Consider the following 19,517-nt stretch of genomic DNA (forward strand, 5'->3'; position numbering starts at 1 on the left):
TTACAGAATGTTTCCATGATTTAGGCAGTTCACCTACTTCCCATTTTATTATATTTATTATTTTTATATATATTTATTATACTTTTATTATATAATTTTAATATACAGTATTTACAAGTGCTACATCTGATAATTTCTTTTATTTTTGATAAGGTTTCTTTTATATAATTAGTGCTCTTTTTAGTTCATACAAAGAAAATTCTTTACCTAAACAATCGTTATTTATTTCAAATTTTTTAACTATATCTGGATTATCTTCTATAAATATTTCCCTCCTATTGCTAGCTTCTTCTGATAAATTACAACTATGTATATTAACAAAAACTTTAGCTAACATTTCTGCCTTTTCTTCATTTGAAATTGCAACTTCTTCCCCACTTCGTAAAGCCGGCATGCTTAGATTTTTACGATTTCCACCCATTTTCCTAATCATGCCCCAAATATCTGAAATTTGTATTTCCCATACAATATTACTGCAATACTCCCTCCAATATTTCCTTTTTTCAGCTTTAATTGATTTCCTTATCAGAGCCTGGGCTCTTTTATATTTTACAAGATCATTATGTGAAAACGATGATTTTACCTTCCTAAAAGCTCTATTTCTTTCTCTAATAGCTTCCCCACATTCTTCAGCCCACCATGGGACTGCCTTCCTTTTCCTTATTGTTGACTACCTATAATTTCTGTTGCTGTTTCATGAATAATATTACAAACTTTTGAATTATATTCTTCCACATCATCTTTTACACTTTTTTATATAAATTAATTTTTGACTGCAGATATAGCTGTATCTTTCCCAGTCTGCCACTTTCAATTTCCATCTTCCTGTACTCTCCTGCTCTGTTTTTTTTAACTGTAATTCCTATTCTGCATCTTATTGGGTAATGATCACTCCCTATCCTTGATTCCTTTAATACCTCCCATAAACTTTTGCTAGCTATATTCTCTGATATACATGTGAGGTCTAATATTGACTCATGTCCACTCACAATATTTACTCTGTACCAGAACCATCATTAATACACACCAGCCCATATTCATCCAGTATCTCTTCAATAATTTTACCATTATAACCTGTGATTTCACAACCCCATAATGCATTATGGGCATTAAAATCTCCACACCCCACTAATGTATTACCACATAGCTACATACATACTAACTCTTGTAATTGTACTTTTTGTAATTTCTTACATGGGTTATAAAAATTAATCACTCTAATACCTCTTTCTTCTGCCCATGTTTCTATAACAACAGCTTCAATTTCCTTAATATCTATAACTATAATTTAGACCCTGTTCTATAAATGTTGCCACTCCTCCTCCTGTTCCTCATATGTCTTTGTTTTTTCTCAGTGCGGTTTTTAGATATTATGATCCCCTTGTATTTTTCTGTCGGTGTTTGGTTGCTATTGTTGATTTGACCACTAGGAGACAGACGTGCTGTGGATCTAGTATATGAACTGACATACTCGTCCTCTTCCGGGTGTTTTCGAAAAGACTTTCACTGAGCAGTGGATGGACTCAGTGTGCTCGAATGATACAAACATTAACTCCAACTCAATCAAGATCATTTATATGAAAAGATCCCTGCAGCAGCAAAGAGAGCGGTTGTAAACTGAGGGCAGGTGAGTGCTGTTGAACAGGGCCAACTGTTGCATTGGTGCTTATGAGTAATGGCAGGGAGGATGGCTACAGTAATGCTTTTCTCTTCAGGTTTAATCCTTCGGCACGAGGAAAAGTGAGTTGAGGAAATTCAATCTACCGGACTATCGAATTAGATCATGTCACGTCTTAGATCAGAAGATCCAAAGACATTAACTGAATGTCAACCAGTTGTATTTATAAGATTCAAAGTGTGCATGCTCGAGGAAATGCAGAGCATGTAGGTGGTACAGAGAGTAAAAGCACAGGCACATCGAGTTTTGAAACAAATCGACTGAAGTGCTTCTGGCATAGGAAGTACAGTAACTCAATCGCAACTTTATGACGTACTGGCGCAAGAATGTAGCAATGTTCAAAGTAGAGAAATCCCAAATTAAAGAAAAAGGAAATGTAATCAACCAGCAAAACTTGTATTCTAGAAGCGGTGTTTTTTATATAGACATTGTTTGTGTAAATAAACCATTGCTCTACATTGGAAAGTAGAAAGCGTTTACGTGTCCGTGACGCAAGTGAGCGGAAACTACTATGGAGAAGGCTGGTTCATGAATAGTAAATGAATCATGTGACTGGACGCTCCAAAGAATGTTAAAGAGCATGACCTGATTAAAATATTTGGGTTTGCCTGTGTTATAGTAGGGTTTGTAAATTCTTGTCTAGGACCGTCGTTTCCTCATTTCACACTTAAAGGGACAGCGGACTTCTTCCTGCAATTGTCTATGACGTACCCTCCTTTAGCATTTCTTTTCTTCAGTTTTGTACTAACAAAATACACCTTTTTCGAACTTTTTTTATAGGATATTTATATCACAGATTTGAAAAAACTGTTAATGATAATCAATGCTGGGGCACTTTTAGAAAATTAGATATATTTAATGACGTTATGAAATGTATTCTGTTCGTCTGTATTGCTATTCGAATGTGATCTGGTGTAAATGACACACAGATGATGCAGCATAATGAATACGCCGATATCACAGTTTTAGATGAAATCATTTGTTTTTACAGTAGAGTTAGAACTCAATTTTTAGAAAACATATTTGAGCTCATGTTTTTTTGCACACATTATACCAAACCTTAATTTATTGGTACATAAGTGTCATGGGCATGTCCAGGTGTGCACAGACCATAAACACAGTTTTTTGCTAAATAGATTTTGGATTATCATGAGCTGACTATGGTTTTGTTATGTTAACTTTATAATTAACGTTATAGAAACCTTTTCTCAACCATACATCTTTTGGGTCTGTATAGACTTGAGTATAGCATGAGAGCGAAACCCTCTCTGGGAAGACTAGGTCAGTTGCTCACATGTATGTTTATTTTCAGGAATGTCAGAAGCTAGTTTTGATTCAGAGAAGAATGCCTCACAGGATAATGAGTTGGACCCGAAAGAACAGGGCCCTCAAAATACCGCTGACTCTCAGAGCCAGTCAGAGGCTAGTGAAAACAGCCTGGATGAAACACACATGACTGAAATTGACATCAATGAAAACAAGGAAGCTGAAAACCACAGCCATATTGTGAATGATGATGATGATGATGCTGATGAAGATGATTATGAGGATCAGGCCAAGACAAAAACTAGTGAAGTCCTTAAAGATGTAAAGGAAAATGCTGATGTTGAAAGAACCAGCAGTGTGGCATCTGTGATGACAGAAGCTGATGTCAAGGTGACAATAATGATATATATTTAGAACTTGTAGCTTGGCTTATAGTTGATCTCCCTCATACATGTTGCTGTGATTTCAGGTATGAGATTATTTAAAAGTGGAAAATGTTCTTTGAATCAAAGGAATTGTATCTAAATTTAGAAGAAACGAACCTCTGCCTGAATGCTACAACATGATAATGTGACAGTGAAGCTTTTTTTCTCTTTCAATCTTTTTGTTAGGTGTTTTCTGTATCTTTACGTTTATGGTGCATTTCTTTAGCTTATTCTAGTAAATCTTGTGTGGCTGTTGCTGCTTTTAAGCATTTTGGTGATGGGAACATGTCATTTGTAAAATAAGAATCATCTAAAATCATGCATGGCTAATTTTAACAGAGATTTATTATTTAGTATTATGAAGTTTGTATTTTTGTCCAGGTTGACATTAACGTGTAAAGGAACATTTAGGTGAAACAAAACTTTTATGAAGTGTGATTGAGGTAAAGCGAGCATTTTAAAGGGACAGTTCACCCCCCAAAAATTCTGTCATCATTACATCATCTGACATCATTGTTCCAAATCTGTACAGTATAATTTGTTGGTTCTGATGAACACAGAGAAAGATATTTGGAAGAATGCTTCTAACCAAATAGTTATTGGCCACCATTGACTAGGAAAAATTACAATGGTAGTCCAAAGTGCCCTAGAACTGTTTGCTTTCCTATATTCTTTAAAATATAATTTTTAATATCAAATTTATAAAGAAATTGTTCCTATTATGGTAGTCAATGGTGGCCAAGAACTGTTTGGTTACAAGCACTCTTCCAAATATCTTTTCTCTGTGTTCATCAGATCAAATAAGTTTATGCAGTTTTAAAACAAGTTGAAGGTGAGTAAATGAACAGACAGAATTTTCATTTTTGGGTGAACTGTTCCTTTAGGTGCTATAACTGGTCACCATTTCTTCTAGTTACTGTAAAGGTAGAGTCTTTGCTTTTTTTGTATGACCTTCTTTACTTCAACAACCTCAAGTTCTTCAAGACCTCAGTGGGAAACACTTAACAGTGCATCAAATAGCATTTAAACTTATGATGGTATCCTGATAAAGGAACTTTGTCTGAGACGTATAGAAGCAGAACTATGTCTTTTCTTTCCTCTTTATTTAATATTCATTAGACATACTGTATTTCGCTTAGCATTTATAAAGAGATCAAGATAACACCGGTCTTCAGTATGACTGATCGGATTGCTGATGTTTCTGTTGTTCTCTTTGTTTGTACGTATCTAAGCAACTCAACTCTGGGGGACTCTTATGCTGGGCTTGACAGTGGGTGCTGCGATCATCAATGCTGCTATAGAAGCAGATCTGCTGGTAGCAAACTGCTTGGAAAGAAGGGATTTCTATTAGCTAATGTAAGGGGTAGATTTGACAGAAAAAGACAACATTGGCGGTCATGGACAAATTTAAAACAAAATGATGATTCTTAATCTATTTAGATTTGTACTGGTCAGTTGGTTCATTTGAGAGGGTTTTTTGAGCCATTGACCTCCTGGCGTGATGGCATCAGGTAGCTTTGAAATATTCATGCTCTGTTATTGGACACTGTGTGCTGTTTTCACCAGCCAGACAAATAACAGACCTGTCTAGAAGATTCAAATCACTGAGACGCGAACCTTAGTAGACCTTTTTGTAGTTCTAAACTTCAGGTTCTAAACTTCAACTTTCATTCTAGTTTGAAACCCACAAAAAAACAGAAGAGACTGAAAGCTCAGTCATCATTTACTCTCATTGCATCTATTTGTAGTACTGTACAGTACTGTTTGTAGTAACCCAGCACTGAAGTAGTAACAGTACTGTCTGTTCAAAATTTCTAGTGTAATTTCTCAAGACACATTTAATTGATATCTGTAACTATTTTACAGTATACTGTATGCTTGGATTACTTATTAACTTAAATGGTCATTGTTTCTTTAAACACTTCATGTGTTTTCCAACCTTAGACTGACCTACAAAAGTTTTTTGTTTTATTCAGATTTTTTAGTAAAAAATAAATATCAATATATATTTTACTTTGATTCTCAGGCTTTATTGATAGGACAGCGAAGAACGACTCAGACCGTGACAGGCACTTAATCAGGGGACACCAGCCTTAAGTCTTTTATTAGATGCCTCTATTACAGACCTTGTAACTCTGTGCTGGAAGTCAGTAGGGATTTTCACACTAGAAATCGTTAACCCCGGGTTATTCTTAACCCCAGGTAAACAGAATCCTGGGTTATCTGTTTCACAATTCACACTGCTTATAATTTACCAGGGGTTAAGAGATAACCCTGGGTATTCATAACCTGATGTTTAACACTGTACATCACTAAACCCTGGGTTAACATTCTTATTTGCATATTTGCAGTGTCAACTGTCATGATTGGATAAATACTGTAGCGTCAAATTGACTGAATAAAAATACTGCGTGGTCCCTTTAAATAACCGAATACCTCGTTCTGCATCCGGGAAAAAATGACGCCTCGCAAATCCTTTTTGGCTGTTTTAAGCCTACTAAGATGTTACTTATTCAAATAAATAAAAAAATCAAAGGATTGTTTACACAGTTTCTGTGACTGGCACAGTTTGTGAAATGAGGTAAGCGCTGTTCAGTTTTTGATTGGGTGTCTGTTGCTAAGCCTCTGATCGTATCATTCTAACCCCGCTTCGTTTCACACTGCACATGTTGGCACCGCAATGCGGGGTTTCATAACCCCGGGTAAAATGCGGGGATAACCCCGCTTCAAAATTTCAAGTGTGAAATGTTCGTTTACCAGGGTTTAAAAGCGGGGTTTTTAGAATGAAGATAACCTGGGGTTAAGTAGGGATGCACCGAAACGAAAATTCTTGGCCGAAGCCGAACATGACGTGAAACACTTGGCCGAAGGCCGAATAATACCGAAAACCGAACATGGTTTTTGCATTTCTTCTATTTATTAAGCCATTTTTTCACTATTGCACAAACTGAATAGTCAAAATGTGCTTTTTATCACTTGTCTTGCTTTTCAATAAAATACAATACAACTTAATATAAAATTGAGCAAAATAAAGTATATTCAAACAAAAAATTGAGCCCTCTCCCTTCATGAATAGCCTATATTAATTAGGCCTATAACTGACTGCTAAAAGAATGTAATGTAAGTTACTCTGTACCCCTACAACAAAACAGTTCATTAAAAACTGTCATTCCACATTAGGCCTATAAACTAAAAATACGAATAAAAGAAAACTGTTGGATTATGATAGGCTACATTGCAAAAAGATTTGAGAAAAAAAAACATCCAATGCAAGCAATTCTGACTGATGCTGACTGACAACCATTTCAGTTCATGTCTCTCCTCCAAACTCCGCCCACAAAAGCTGACCGTTCTCGTAGAAGGTGCACTCGTAGCCAGGATGCACAGGACATACTTTGACAAGTTTAGTACAAGGAACCGTGTGTACGCGACCACTGTATGATGTCAAAGGATGTCTGTCGCGAGCGGCGGGGCTACTGTCAGACAACCCGCTTCCGTCTGAAGTAAAGTTACCGACCGGTAAAAACGCTTTCATTCGGAAATTTACTTACGTGCGGCAAGTCCCGTGCTGTGTGCTGGTTGCTGCTTGATCGTATCACGAGTCATGTTCGGTAAAATTTATTCGGCCATTTCACACATTCGGCCGAACACCGAACTTGCGTTTTTTGCTATATTCGGCCGAACATTTTCAGTTGCCGAACATTCGGTGCATCCCTAGGGTTAAGTGCAGTGTGAAAAACCCTTGTGTCACCCAACCATACGCACATCAGTGCGAAGCAGACCGAAACCAGTTTCTTGCCAAGTTGCCAAGAATTTCTACTGATGTTAGTCTCAGTTTATCCATTAATAGTGGAATAGCTGGGGGTATGTTGGTAAATTCATTTGTGAAAAATTATTCTTTTAGTTCTGTGTAGTACTTACCACGATTGCAAATTTGTGCTTTTTCTCAAAAGCAGTTGTGTTAAAAAAAGATGTACGTTGAATCAGTTTGTGTGTTCTCTGGTGATTGAACCCATGACCTTGGCATTGCTATCTTTGTTTTATTCCAGATGTGCTACAGTCGTGTAAAGTGATAGTTGTGCCGAACAAAAATGTCGGTAATCAATCAAAGGTGGTGCACATTCACTTCTATTGTACGGACACAAAACCAATGCAAGTCAATGGGTACCACTGTTGTTTGATTACCAACATACTTCAAAATATGTCTTTTGTGTTGTGTAGAGGAAAGAAAGTGATATAGGCTACATGTTAGAAATAACTAGGTGAGGAAATGATGACAGGTTTTTCATTTTTAGGTGAACGATCCTTTTTACAACCAGATTCATTCAGTTCAATTGGTCAATTGACATTTCTAAGTTTATAAACAGGTTGAACCAGATATTATAGATATTAACAGAATAGAGCAGCTCTGGTACTAAGAATGGGTAAAAGTACTTTGAGGCATTGCATAAATGGCCACCTAGTAGGATGACTTCCCTTAAACTAGGTTATTTGGACTCATAACTCATAATTGCTTTAGTGTGACTTTTACTGCTTTATAGCATGTACAGTATAGGTGTGGAAACCATCAGGAATTTCAGTCTTTTTATAATAATCACTTTTTTATAGTTTTTATAATAATCACTTATAGTGATCACTTATACTGTAGGTCAGAATCATGCCTAATTATGTGTCTGTCTTGAAAGATTTACCTCATATTTGTTTATCTCTATTCTGTTCATGTATACTTACTATTAGTACTCTGCTGTGTGTGTGTGACTCCTTCTCTCAAAAGTGAGATATCAGTGTATCATTGATTGAAATGATCACCAGATGGCAGCAGTGTAGTTAAACTTATATGTTCGAATCAATGTCACAATGCAGCTGCTTATCTGTATTCTGTAATAAAAATAATTCTTAACCATTCTTAAAATTTGTATTGGCTGTGGTGCTGCGGTTATGTGCAAAGCTTTCTGGTGGTGGTACTGCTCTGCATTGAAGATTCTCAATCTGGCAGCTTTTATGTTGTTTTTATGTCTTAGTTATCATGTTTATGTGTGTGTGTACTAAAGGTGGCTATGGCGGAAGAGGCCCACAGAAGCCCAGCTGCTCAAATCTCAGTCACCAGAAACGGAGAGTCCGACAGGAGTAACGAGGATGTGTTTCAGAGGGTAAGACACTCTACCCATAATGCAGTTGCACCAGCGCACACAAAGACACTCAATCTGATCTGAACTGGGATCTTATTCACTTCCAATGTTTCTTAAATGTTCTTGTCCTGAACAGAGGTCAATATGTCCTTTGGACATAGACCTAGTGTGAATGTTGCTAGTGTACTACATACTAATGAAAAACAAAGAAATACATTCGGTTATTGTGCATTCCTCGCATGACTGTAATTATGTTTTTGATTATTAAGGATGAGCAAACTATTATATAATTTACACAGTAAGTCACCAAACACTAGTATACGCTTTATACACTATGCCTACTGTATATCAGCAGAGTTGCTCGTGTGTTATTTTATAGTTAGTTGTCATTTGTGACAAACTAAGAAAAAAAGTAGAAATAAAATGACACTAGTAAAAAAAGTAATTTATTGAGCTAACTTACTTCTTAATTTTCCTCTTAAGGATGTGCCATATGGTCTCTCCTCTGGACCAATGACGTCACACTCCCACAATTCACCTGAAAACTATGCAGTGACTGAGGGAGTGGTCGAAGTGGGGCCATACACAGGTACTGTAGAATTCTTTCCTTAAGCACGCTTTATATATATAAATATCCTGTTAAAACAAATTATTTTTCTCAAAGACTATTGAAATGTAGGGTTTACATTAGTTAGTGGAGAATGGCTTTAGTATCTTTACTATCTTTACTATACTGTGTATCATATGAGCCCACAGTCGGTTATTTGTTTGTCCATGTTTTAAGTGTGATGTGGAGAGGCAGGATTTGAATTTGAAAAGGTAGCTGTTCCTATCTCATTATGGATTCGTCTGCTTTCTTTTTTTATCTGTTTCCCCCTTTCATTTTTTTCTCATTCACTGTGTGATTTATTTTGTTGGTTGGAAACCTGGCAACCTGTCATTAGTTGGATGTAATGGCTGTCCATCCCTTTTTATTATTCAGTCCACATTTCCCTGTCACTTTTTAGCTTGGGAGGCTATGGAGCTTGTGTCTTCTTGCCTCATATGAGCTACTGATAGTGTAACTGATGCAATATATATTCGATTTTGTTTGCTATACACGTTTGTAGAATAATTTTTTTTATTTGAATTGTTATTTACTTTCTCTTGACAAAGTATTTTTGACACTATGCCTTTAAGACGTCCATTTAACTGCAATTACTACTTTTTAAAATGTATTTATTTTTAACTTCAGTGTTAAACATTTGTTATGATTACCAAACATACATTCACGTCAAGCCTACAGTCAGTATCATTCAACAGACTAAGCTGTGGTTATGTACATATATGGCTGTATTTTACAGGAAGTCTTTCAGGCTTAGTGTATATAACATGTAAATCACCGTTGCGTTGACCATTTTTAGGGGCGGCTGGCCAAGCCACCACACATACAGTTGTTCCCAGTAATGCGGCAGCCAGCCGGCTAGCTCGCAGCATCAGCGATAGTCAGGTGGAGACACAGAAAGGTACCACATAACAGAAGATACCTTCCTTATCTCCTTACTAACTGCACTGTCAGTTTTCTTTCAGTCTGTACCATCGTAAAGACATTGTTTCTCTGTACCAGCTATCAGTGATGTCTGTTAAAGCGGAAGTAACACACGCAGTTTCTGCCAATCTCATATGAATCTTGAGTACCTATAGAGTAGAATTGCATACTTTGTATCTTCGAAGAGTCTTTAGTTTTATCACATTTATAAATGACAGATACAGCTGTACGATTATTTCCGAAAAACAGTCGACCTCCTGAAGGCGTGCAGTGGGCATAATTAAAACATGCGCACACAATACATAATTGCATTATTCTTTCATATCTGTTGATTCACTATAAGTTTATGTTGTTTACCTTATGCACGTATGCGCCGATTGCCAACAAAACACAGACATATGACTCCGTTTCACTTACCGCATGCAGTTCGTGTGCTGGGACCGCTCCATCTATCAGTTTAAAACGATCTGCAAATTCGGCGTTATATCCACCATTTATGTAACATTCATCACCAAAATGCAGTGAACAAGCAAACACAGCCCATAACGTTGTATGGGCGTGCTCTTTCTCTCGCTGGTTGACGTGTGGGCGTGCTCTTTCTCTCGCTCTCGCTGGTTGACGCGTGGGCATGCTTTTCTGGGAGAATTGCCCAATAAGGGACTAAGAAAAGTTGTTACGTAACGGAATATCATGTTAAAAAAAAACTTCCTGAAACCTATACAAACCTTGGGGGAGTGTATCGAGCACAGAAATACATCATATGTCCAACTCATTTTTTGACAAGTTGACCATGTCAAGCATTAGAAGCCAGCACGTTTAACATTGTGAAGAAGTCAGAATGCATGAAACACCGTTGAACCCCCCTCTTAAAAACAAGGTTTATCTTCAAAAGACATAAACTAGCAGATTATTAAAACAGAACTTTGTATCTTATATACATATGTGATTCTGTCAGGTATTGTAACTGACGTCGATTTTTTACAGGTTTCTCGCTGTTGCTTGGTAGTGCAGTACATGCTTAATTCAATTCAATTCAATTTTATTTATATAGCGCTTTTCACAATGTGCATTGTTCCAAAACCGCTTTACAGGAGAAAATAAGAAAAACAAAAAAGGTAACACAGCACAGTGCATGGTGTTTATAGAACAAGCAAGATCATTCTAGTAAATAATATCTAATAAATGCAGTCTCCCGGTGGTTTATTTAGCATATTTTGCATTAAGTGAAAGCTTGGCTGAAAAGATGTGTCTTTAATCTAGATTTAAATTTGGAGAGTGTGTCTGACCCTCGAATAGTATCGGGACGGCTATTCCATAGTTTAGGTGCTATGTATGAGAAAGCTCTACCCCCTTTGGAGGATTTAGTTATTCTAGGTGTTATCAAAAGTCTGGAGTTTTGAGATCTTAGAGGGCGTGATGGCCAGTGTTGGGTAAATTACTCTGAAAAAGTAATTAATTACTAGTTACTAATTACACATTCGATAATGTAATTAGATTACCGTACAAGTTACTCTCTTCAAAAAGTATTTAATTACTAATTACTAATTACTTTCTATATCCTACATCAACCTTGATGAGTTAAGTGATTCAAAGATAGACATGAAACGGCTCTTTTAATTCATTCAAATAAATAATATAAAACTACATAAAGTATTATTATTAATTACAAATGTGAGAATTATACATTAAAGCACGGATTTTAAAGTTAGACTTTGAATTTTGATGTCAATTCCACTTCTGCACACACACATACACAAAGTATTTAGTTTAATTACATCAAAACTGTAATTAAATTACAGAAAAAATAAGAGTAATCCCTTACTTTACCTTTTCAAGGGAAAAGTAATTAAATTACAGTAACTAATTACTTAGTAACTAGTTACACCCAACACTGGTGATGGCTTATAGTGTGATAGAAGCTCTGTTATGTAGGTAGGGGCTAAACCGCTTAAGGCTTTATAAGTAATTAAATGAACTTTAAAGTCAATACGATACTTAATGGGTAACCAGTGAAGGGTTGATAACATTGGGGTTATGTGATCGTATTTTCTGGACCTGGTTAGAACTCTGGCAGCTGCATTCTGAACTAACTGTAGTTTGTTTATAGATGATGCCGGACAACCACTAAGTAGTGCATTACAGTAGTCAAGTCTTGAGGTCACAAATGCATGAATAAACTTATCTGCGTCAGCAACACATAGAATATTTCGTAATTTGGCAACATTTCTAAGGTGGAAAAAGTTTTTGTGACATTTGAGATGTGATTTCCAAATGACAGGTTGCTGTCTAATACAACGCCTAGGTCTTTAACTGTATTTGTTAGAGTAACAGTGCGGCATTCAGTTTGCAGGTTATAATCCGAAATATTCTCCTTACATGTCTTTGGTCCGATAAGTAATATTTCTGTTTTATTAGAATTTAAAAGAAGGAAATTACTAGTCATCCAATGTTTTATGTCTTTGATGCACTCTGCCACCTTGGAGAGCTGGAAGGAATCATCTGGTCTTGATGAGATATATAGCGGAGTATCATCTGCATAACAGTGGAAGCTAATTCCATTTTTTCTAATAATGTTGCCAAGGGGTAGCATGTATATGGAGAATAGCAAGCGTCCTAAAACCGATCCCTGAGGTAATCCATAATTTACTTGCGTTAGATTTGATGATTCCCCATTTAAATGGACAAATTGATATCTGTCTGATATGTAAGATCTGAACCATTGTAGTGCCTGTCCCTGAATACCAGTATAATTGTGTAAGCGATCTAAAAGTATGTTATGGTCTACAGTATCGAACGCAGCACTAAGGTCAAGAAGGACTAGGAGTGAGATGTTACCTTTATCTGATAACTTTATGATGCTTAACTTTTGCTTAACTTTATGATGGTGTTTTTGTTTTTAAATCCTGCAGCGCTGTGATTTGATCTCTTTCCTCTTTTTTTTACTTACCTTTTTATTAACTTTAGGTTGGCGTTCATTCATCTTTATTCGACCAACCACCTTATAACTTGATGATTGTCTGTCATAAATCAGTTTGTCTTTTCCTGTAGGAGTTTGCTAATGCAAAACAATGCACAGCTTTTCTATTTTCTGACTTTAAAGGGACTTTGTCATGCTTTCTTTCTTATGTTTAGAATGAAACCTATCTTTGCTCTGTTTTTTGCTCAATACTAGAATCTGATTTGGTCCATGATATTATCTTAAATGATAATATAAAAGACTTTACACTTTGTAAATTGACGTTGATTTAGTCTCATCACACTACATACTCATCACAAAACATTTATGCAAATGATTTTCAAAGCTTTACTCTGGGAATATGAGTAAAGAAAGATTTCATATTTTAATTGGCATGTCATTCTGTCATCAGGTGCTTTAAGAGAAGAGCAAAATGCAGGAGCTGTGGTCCTTGCTGATGACATAAAGAGTCCTGCCATAGAGAAACTGGAGCTGGTGAGGAAGTGGAGCATCAACACATACAAAGTGAGTAATTCATGTTGTGGTTATGATGGCATCCATATATATAGGTACAATCTCAACAAAGTCTATAAAATGGGAGTAAAGGATATTGTTTTGGTTGAAGTTAGTGGTTTTTAGCTTAAATTTAGCACAATATTTAATGGATAGTTGGAGAGGTTAGACCTAAATGCTCTTTCCCCAATCTATTGACCATCATTTCATGTCCACCTTATATTATCATTGTCAAAAATTGGACAAAAATCTTGTCTTTATGTTCCATATGCACAGCTGCAGCAGTCTTTTGTTTTTATTTTTCTCATTTAGTTATGTTTTGTTATTCATCATACTGTATATATAATTTTTTTGTTTTTCTATTTGTACTCTAAAAAATATGTCTTATGTCACTCTCTACAGTGCACTAAACAGATCCTATCAGAGAAGTTAGGTCGTGGTTCCCGTACGGTAGATCTGGAGCTGGAGGCTCAGATCGAGGTTCTTCGTGACAATAAACGCAAGTATGAACACGTGATCAAACTGGCCCAGACACTTGTCACTCAGCTGGGACAGATGATGCTGACGCAGAGACAGCTTGGAGACGCATTTGCTGATCTCAGTCTCAAGACACCCGAGCTACATGTAAGTATAAAAAAATTAGTTGTTTCATCTTAATGCCATGTTATACTCACTATATGTCCTCATATGTCACTTCAAACTATGTCTAGTAGGTGGATACCTGTTATGACAGGTAGAAGGTGTTCATACCAAGTTTTGGTACAAATTTCTTTTTTTTCCAAAGTGACTTTTTATCTGTCATACATTTAGCATTCCCTGTGATCGAACCCATGACATTTGCACTGATGGACTTCCAGTTGAAATGCAGTTCCAGTTTTATTTTATTCAAAATTCATAATTGGACAATGTGTATGTCTAATGTATACATTTACTGATGGTAAGAACAATAAAAGCAATTTTGATGATACAGTATAACTGCGTCAGTGCAGTAATACTTAGTTTTCCAGAACCACTATAAATACTTAATACTTTATGACCAGACTATAGCCAGTAAGAGACTTGATCCTTTGGGGAAAAGCATTAAATTGTTAAATGTTTAATTGTTTTATTAAATGTTTGCTGGAGATTTGAGCTTGTTTTTAGATTTTTACCCAAATGCTGGCTGTCTGACTCATAAATACCCATTTAATCTTTATTTTCCTTTTGCTTCAGGAGGAATTTGGCTACAATGCCGAAACCCAGAAACTTTTAGCAAAAAATGGAGAAACACTTTTAGGAGCTATCAACTTCTTCATCTCCAGTGTTAAAACTCTAGTGGACAAAACCATAGAGGACACCATGATCAACATTAAGCAATATGAGACAGCAAGGTGGGATACTATGCATACTATTATATACAACTGTATACTTTTTGGGGAAATATTTAACAAACTAGCAAACAATCCCTGCTGATCTGAGAGGTCTGTCCTCTTTCTGTAGGATTGAGTATGATGCGTATCGCACGGATTTAGAAGAGCTCAATCTGGGTCCACGGGACACCAACACACTGCCCAAGATTGAGCTGTCTCAACAGCAGTTCCAGATTCACAGAGAAAAATATGAAAAGATGCGTAATGATGTCTCGGTCAAACTTAGGTTTCTGGAAGAGAACAAGGTAGGTGAATGTAGCTTTTCAGAACTGTAATACTGTAATGGTTATGCGTTTTTCTTCTATTATAACACTAGATAGTTTACATAAAATTATTACTGAGTTGGTTTACTTGTTACACAGCATTACATTATTACTTGTAAATAGCCACTAGTGTGACCAAATGGAATTGCATGTTCTACAAACACTCCTTGTCCTCTCTGTAACCAAAGACTTATACCTTTAAATGGATAGTTCACCCAAAAATGAAAATTCTGTCATCATTTACTTACTGTCAAGCTGTTCCAAACCTATATAAATGTAATTGTTCTGTTGAACACAAATAAAAATATTTGGCAGAATGATTGTAACCAGAGCCTTCTAGGGCACTAGAAGGAAAAAACTACTACTAGGAAGGTCAATGGTGCCCCAGAACTGTTTGGTTTCACAAATTCTTCAAAATATCTTCTCTTGTGTTAAATAGAACAAAGAAAGATATACAGATTTGACGGTAAGTAAATTATGACAGAATTTTCATTTTTGGCTGAACTATTCCTTTAAAGCTAAACTGTGACCTAGCAAGACTTATTAGTTGAGAGGAACCTTTGTAAGTTCACTTTCTCCCAACAGTTCTTTTAAAATTCATCTTGTGATTGTTGTGATTGTTTATTCATGTTTTTCTACACAGATAGATTCTTTTTAAAGGCTTCTGATTTAGCTAATAGTAAAGAGAGTTTTTTGCTTTAGAGCGTTAGCCATGTACAGTCATCTAAACAAACAGAGCAATGTTTTGACAGCACCATAGCCACTGTGTTTACAAAACGTGTTTCACTCCCATAAATGGAAACTCAAACATTTGGTAGAACGTATTTTGACTTGATTCCAATTAAAATTTCCTGGTTATATTGCGAGTAAATTTCTTAATGGACTGAAACACTGTATCTGCTTAATATATATTCATACTTTTTAGAGTATTGCAGGTGACTTTGAATTAGGAAGTACAATAAGTCGTGTTTTTATTCCCTTTTCCTCAGGTGAAGGTTTTACACAACCAGCTGATTCTCTTCCATAATGCTATCGCAGCATACTTCGCTGGCAACCAGCAGCAACTGGAACAGACCCTCAAACAGTTCCACATCAAACTAAAGTTACCAGGAGGAGACGCCCCCTCTTGGTTAGAAAGCAGCACCGATTGATCCCCCTTCTCCAAAGTAGTATCTGAGCGGATGGCAGAATGCTTGAAATGTGTACACTCCATAAGAAAACCAAAATGTTTTGCTATCGTTCCTTTCAGTTTTTTACTCCGTTCAGGACACTAAAACCTGTCAGGAAAATGTTTAAGACGGGAAGCAATTTTGATAAAGAAGAGTAATGTTTTGCCCCTCCTTTTGCTATGTCTGACTTGACACTTGACCTTTAATTTTAAATAAATGCTTTTTGGCTTCGGTGAGAGAGTTTACACTCTCTCTTGTGCAACATAAAATAATCTTGTTTCGCAATCAATTTGCCAGCACTTTATGGAATAGGAAAAACAAACAAATTAAAAGAAAGAAATGACAATTCAGAACCAAACTGGTCTTTGGCTGAAAAGTGCTATCAGCTCTTTTTAGTTGATAATAAGGATTAATTATAGAGTTAATTCTAAAATTTTCCTATTTTCTCATTTGTAGACTTCAATAGTGCCCACCTCTCCCTAATATTTATTTTCTAATAAAACCACATAGTTGGAAGTTGTGTAAATCTCTGCACTGCCTACTTCAAAGGAAGGTGGGACCGAATAGGGGATAAGGATAGTAAAGTAGGACAGACTTGCAGCAGTTCAAGTATACTTTGTTTACTGTTGTAAAAGAGGGAAAGCATGGGATAATCACAGGTTAAACATGTCAAGTTTTGTAAGCTTCAAATGTAAGCTTTTATCTTTAATGGTTGCTATACATTTTTAAAGTGAATCTTTTGTAGAGTGCATGGGAAATTAATGTTTAATTTCTGGCTCAATGTGCCTTTCTCTGTAAATCGAATTCCGTGTTGGCAGGTGTTCCGAACATTCCCATTACTATTTTACAGACCACAGAATGGACCAAAACACGCATACTTGCAGCCCTGGATAATCACACAAAGATATTGTATTTTCAATACTTACAGTATGTGCAAGACAAGCAACTTCTATTTAATCTGTACATGAAACAATCTCTATTATCTGTTTTTAGAAGTAACCACTTTTTGCATTCCATTTCCTCAATGACCAAGTCAGGAAGCCGTTTTTTTATGAAATATAAACCAAATTGACTTGACACATTGTACAGTACCTTGTCAGCTGCTTCAGTTGTTTATTTTTTTATTTAGGATTTTGTTTTTTACCCTTTCCTAAACCAAAAGAGCTCTTTAAATCATTACTCTCAGATTACTACATTGTCCAATCAAACTCATAAGTCTAAAACTCTGTACTTATACTATATTAAACTAGTATCTGCCCAGATATTAATTGCATGTTTACATGGTACATTTTGGCATTTAAAGATTTCTACAATGAACCACCTGTCTTACCAACTTTTTATTTAATTTACAGTTGTTTGTAACTTTAGTTCTGTTCCAGCAGCAAACAAACACCAATGTACAGTAAACATGTAAGTTCACATGTATAGGCATAGAAACACATCTATATATTTGTAAAATCTTGTATTTTACATTGGTATAAAATATTTCCTTTTTTAATATTTGTTAAGTGATGAATTCAAGCGTTTGAAAGAAAAAATCCTAAATGTTGTTTATGGGAGAAAACTTTCCATTATTGAATCATTTGTGTGATTTATTTATATTCATCTTATGAGTTTGCAGACACCTTTAAAATTCAAACATGTTGTGGAAAGTTACTATGAACATGATTTCTCATAAGCCTGAATATTTCCTACAGAGGGCACTGTTCCGTTTCATACAAGTTTGCTTCACTTGTTTGAGTTAAATGCTGTGAACGGGAAGAAGTGTTTTTTAATAAAGGAAATGGTGCCTTAATGTTCTCGTCTAATTGGTTTTTCATGATGTACCTCAGATCATCTGTAACGCGCCCACGTGTTGTTTAAACGTATCCATTTGCGACAAGATAACTTGCGTTCACTGTCTACGAAATAGTCTACAAAATAAGCACACTAGAATCGTTTAACAGAAAAACACCTGCTATCCTGTCACAATCTTTCGTCTAGTAATGTTGGTTTTAGGTTTAAATTCACAGGTTCATTGTGCACAAAGAGTGCTTATAGGTCCTGGAAAATGTCTGTCTTCTGTTGTTTCCTAACAAGTCAAATTTATGCAAATAACTAGTGTTGAAATCATCAGGGTGTATTAGATTTAGCATCAGAACTGAATTTAAAGTGCGGATTGGATTCGTAACCATGCCAAACTTGTGAATTATTTAATGCATTTCAGTTAGTGGTTCTATACCATTAACACCTCTTGACACTCAACCTGCGAAGAGGATGTGTGCCAGCTTTTCCGCAAACAAAAGATCAGAAAATCATCCCTGTACAAAAGAAACCCAGAATCTCTGGACTTAATGACTAGGCCTGTCGCTTTAACATCTGTGGTCGTGAAGTCATTTGAGAGACTTGTACTGGCCCACCTGAAGGACATCACCAGACCCCTTCTTGATCCCCTCCAGTTTGCTTACCAAGCAAACAGGTCTGTGGAAGAAGCAGTAAACATGGGACTGCATTACATCCTACAACACCTAGACAGACCAGGGACTTACGTCAGGATCCTGTTTGTAGACTTCAGCTCGGCCTTCAACACCATAATCCCGGACCTCCTTCTGCCCAAGTTTACCCAGCTCTCTGTGCCAACCTCTACCTGTCAGTGGATTATTAACTTCCTGTCGAACAGGCAGCAACTAGTGAGGTTGAGAAAATTTAAATCCAGCACATGTACCATCAGCACCGGAGCTCCTCAAGGATGTGTTCTTTCTCCACTGCTATTTTCACTCTACACAAACGAATGCACCTCTACAGACCCTTCTGTCAAAGTTTGCAGATGACACTACAGTCATTGGCCTTATTCAAGACGGTGATGAATCTGCTTACAGAAAGGAGGTTGCTCAGCTGGCTGTCTGGTGTAGTCAAAACAGCCTAGAGCTGAATGCATTCAAGACAGTGGAGATGATAGTGGATTTCAGAAGGAACCCTCCTTCACATCCTCCCCTCACCATCCTGGACAGCACTGTGGATACTGTGGAGTCATTCAGGTTCCTGGGCTCCACCATCTCTCAGGACCTGAAGTGGGAGTCCCACATAGACTCCATTTTAAAGAAGGCCCAGCAGAGGTTATACTTCCTCCGTCAATTGAGGAAGTTCAACCTACCACAGGAGCAACTGACCCAGTTCTACTCAGCGGTCATCGAATCTGTTC

At 36.4% G+C, this 19,517-nt stretch overlaps 1 protein-coding gene across 3 annotated transcripts; it reads left to right on the forward strand.

Annotated features, from left to right (window-relative positions):
- Nucleotides 1-1,448: 1,448 nt before the first annotated feature.
- arfip1 (ADP-ribosylation factor interacting protein 1 (arfaptin 1)) lies at nt 1,449-18,131 on the forward strand. Of its 3 annotated transcripts, XM_057328818.1 has the most exons (10): nt 1,449-1,627; nt 1,716-1,740; nt 2,991-3,334; nt 8,421-8,519; nt 8,982-9,087; nt 13,395-13,507; nt 13,898-14,119; nt 14,708-14,865; nt 14,975-15,149; nt 16,157-18,131. In XM_057328818.1, exons 3-10 carry the CDS (start codon nt 2,993-2,995, stop codon nt 16,316-16,318), a joined length of 1,377 nt encoding a protein of 458 aa, XP_057184801.1. In that variant the 5' UTR covers nt 1,449-1,627; nt 1,716-1,740; nt 2,991-2,992; the 3' UTR covers nt 16,319-18,131. The 3 variants fall into 3 exon arrangements, with proteins under 3 accessions (XP_057184801.1, XP_057184800.1, XP_057184802.1); XM_057328817.1 differs by lacking the exon at nt 1,716-1,740; XM_057328819.1 differs by lacking the exons at nt 1,716-1,740; nt 2,991-3,334.
- The last annotated feature ends 1,386 nt before the right edge of the window (nt 18,132-19,517 follow it).

The sequence above is a fragment of the Triplophysa rosa genome, unplaced genomic scaffold, assembly GCF_024868665.1.
Source record: "Triplophysa rosa unplaced genomic scaffold, Trosa_1v2 scaffold84_ERROPOS85878, whole genome shotgun sequence".
Classification (NCBI taxonomy): Eukaryota; Metazoa; Chordata; class Actinopteri; order Cypriniformes; family Nemacheilidae; genus Triplophysa; species Triplophysa rosa.

What these genes read in the sequence shown, in the direction of transcription:
- arfip1 (XM_057328818.1), top strand. Translation starts at nt 2,993, where the DNA reads ATGTCAGAAGCTAGTTTTGATTCAGAGAAGAATGCCTCACAGGATAAT. An exon ending in TCAAGACACCCGAGCTACAT is followed by an intron (nt 14,120 to 14,707) that starts GTAAGTATAAAA and finishes CTTTTGCTTCAG; the next exon opens with GAGGAATTTGGCTACAATGC. An exon ending in AAGCAATATGAGACAGCAAG is followed by an intron (nt 14,866 to 14,974) that starts GTGGGATACTAT and finishes CTCTTTCTGTAG; the next exon opens with GATTGAGTATGATGCGTATC.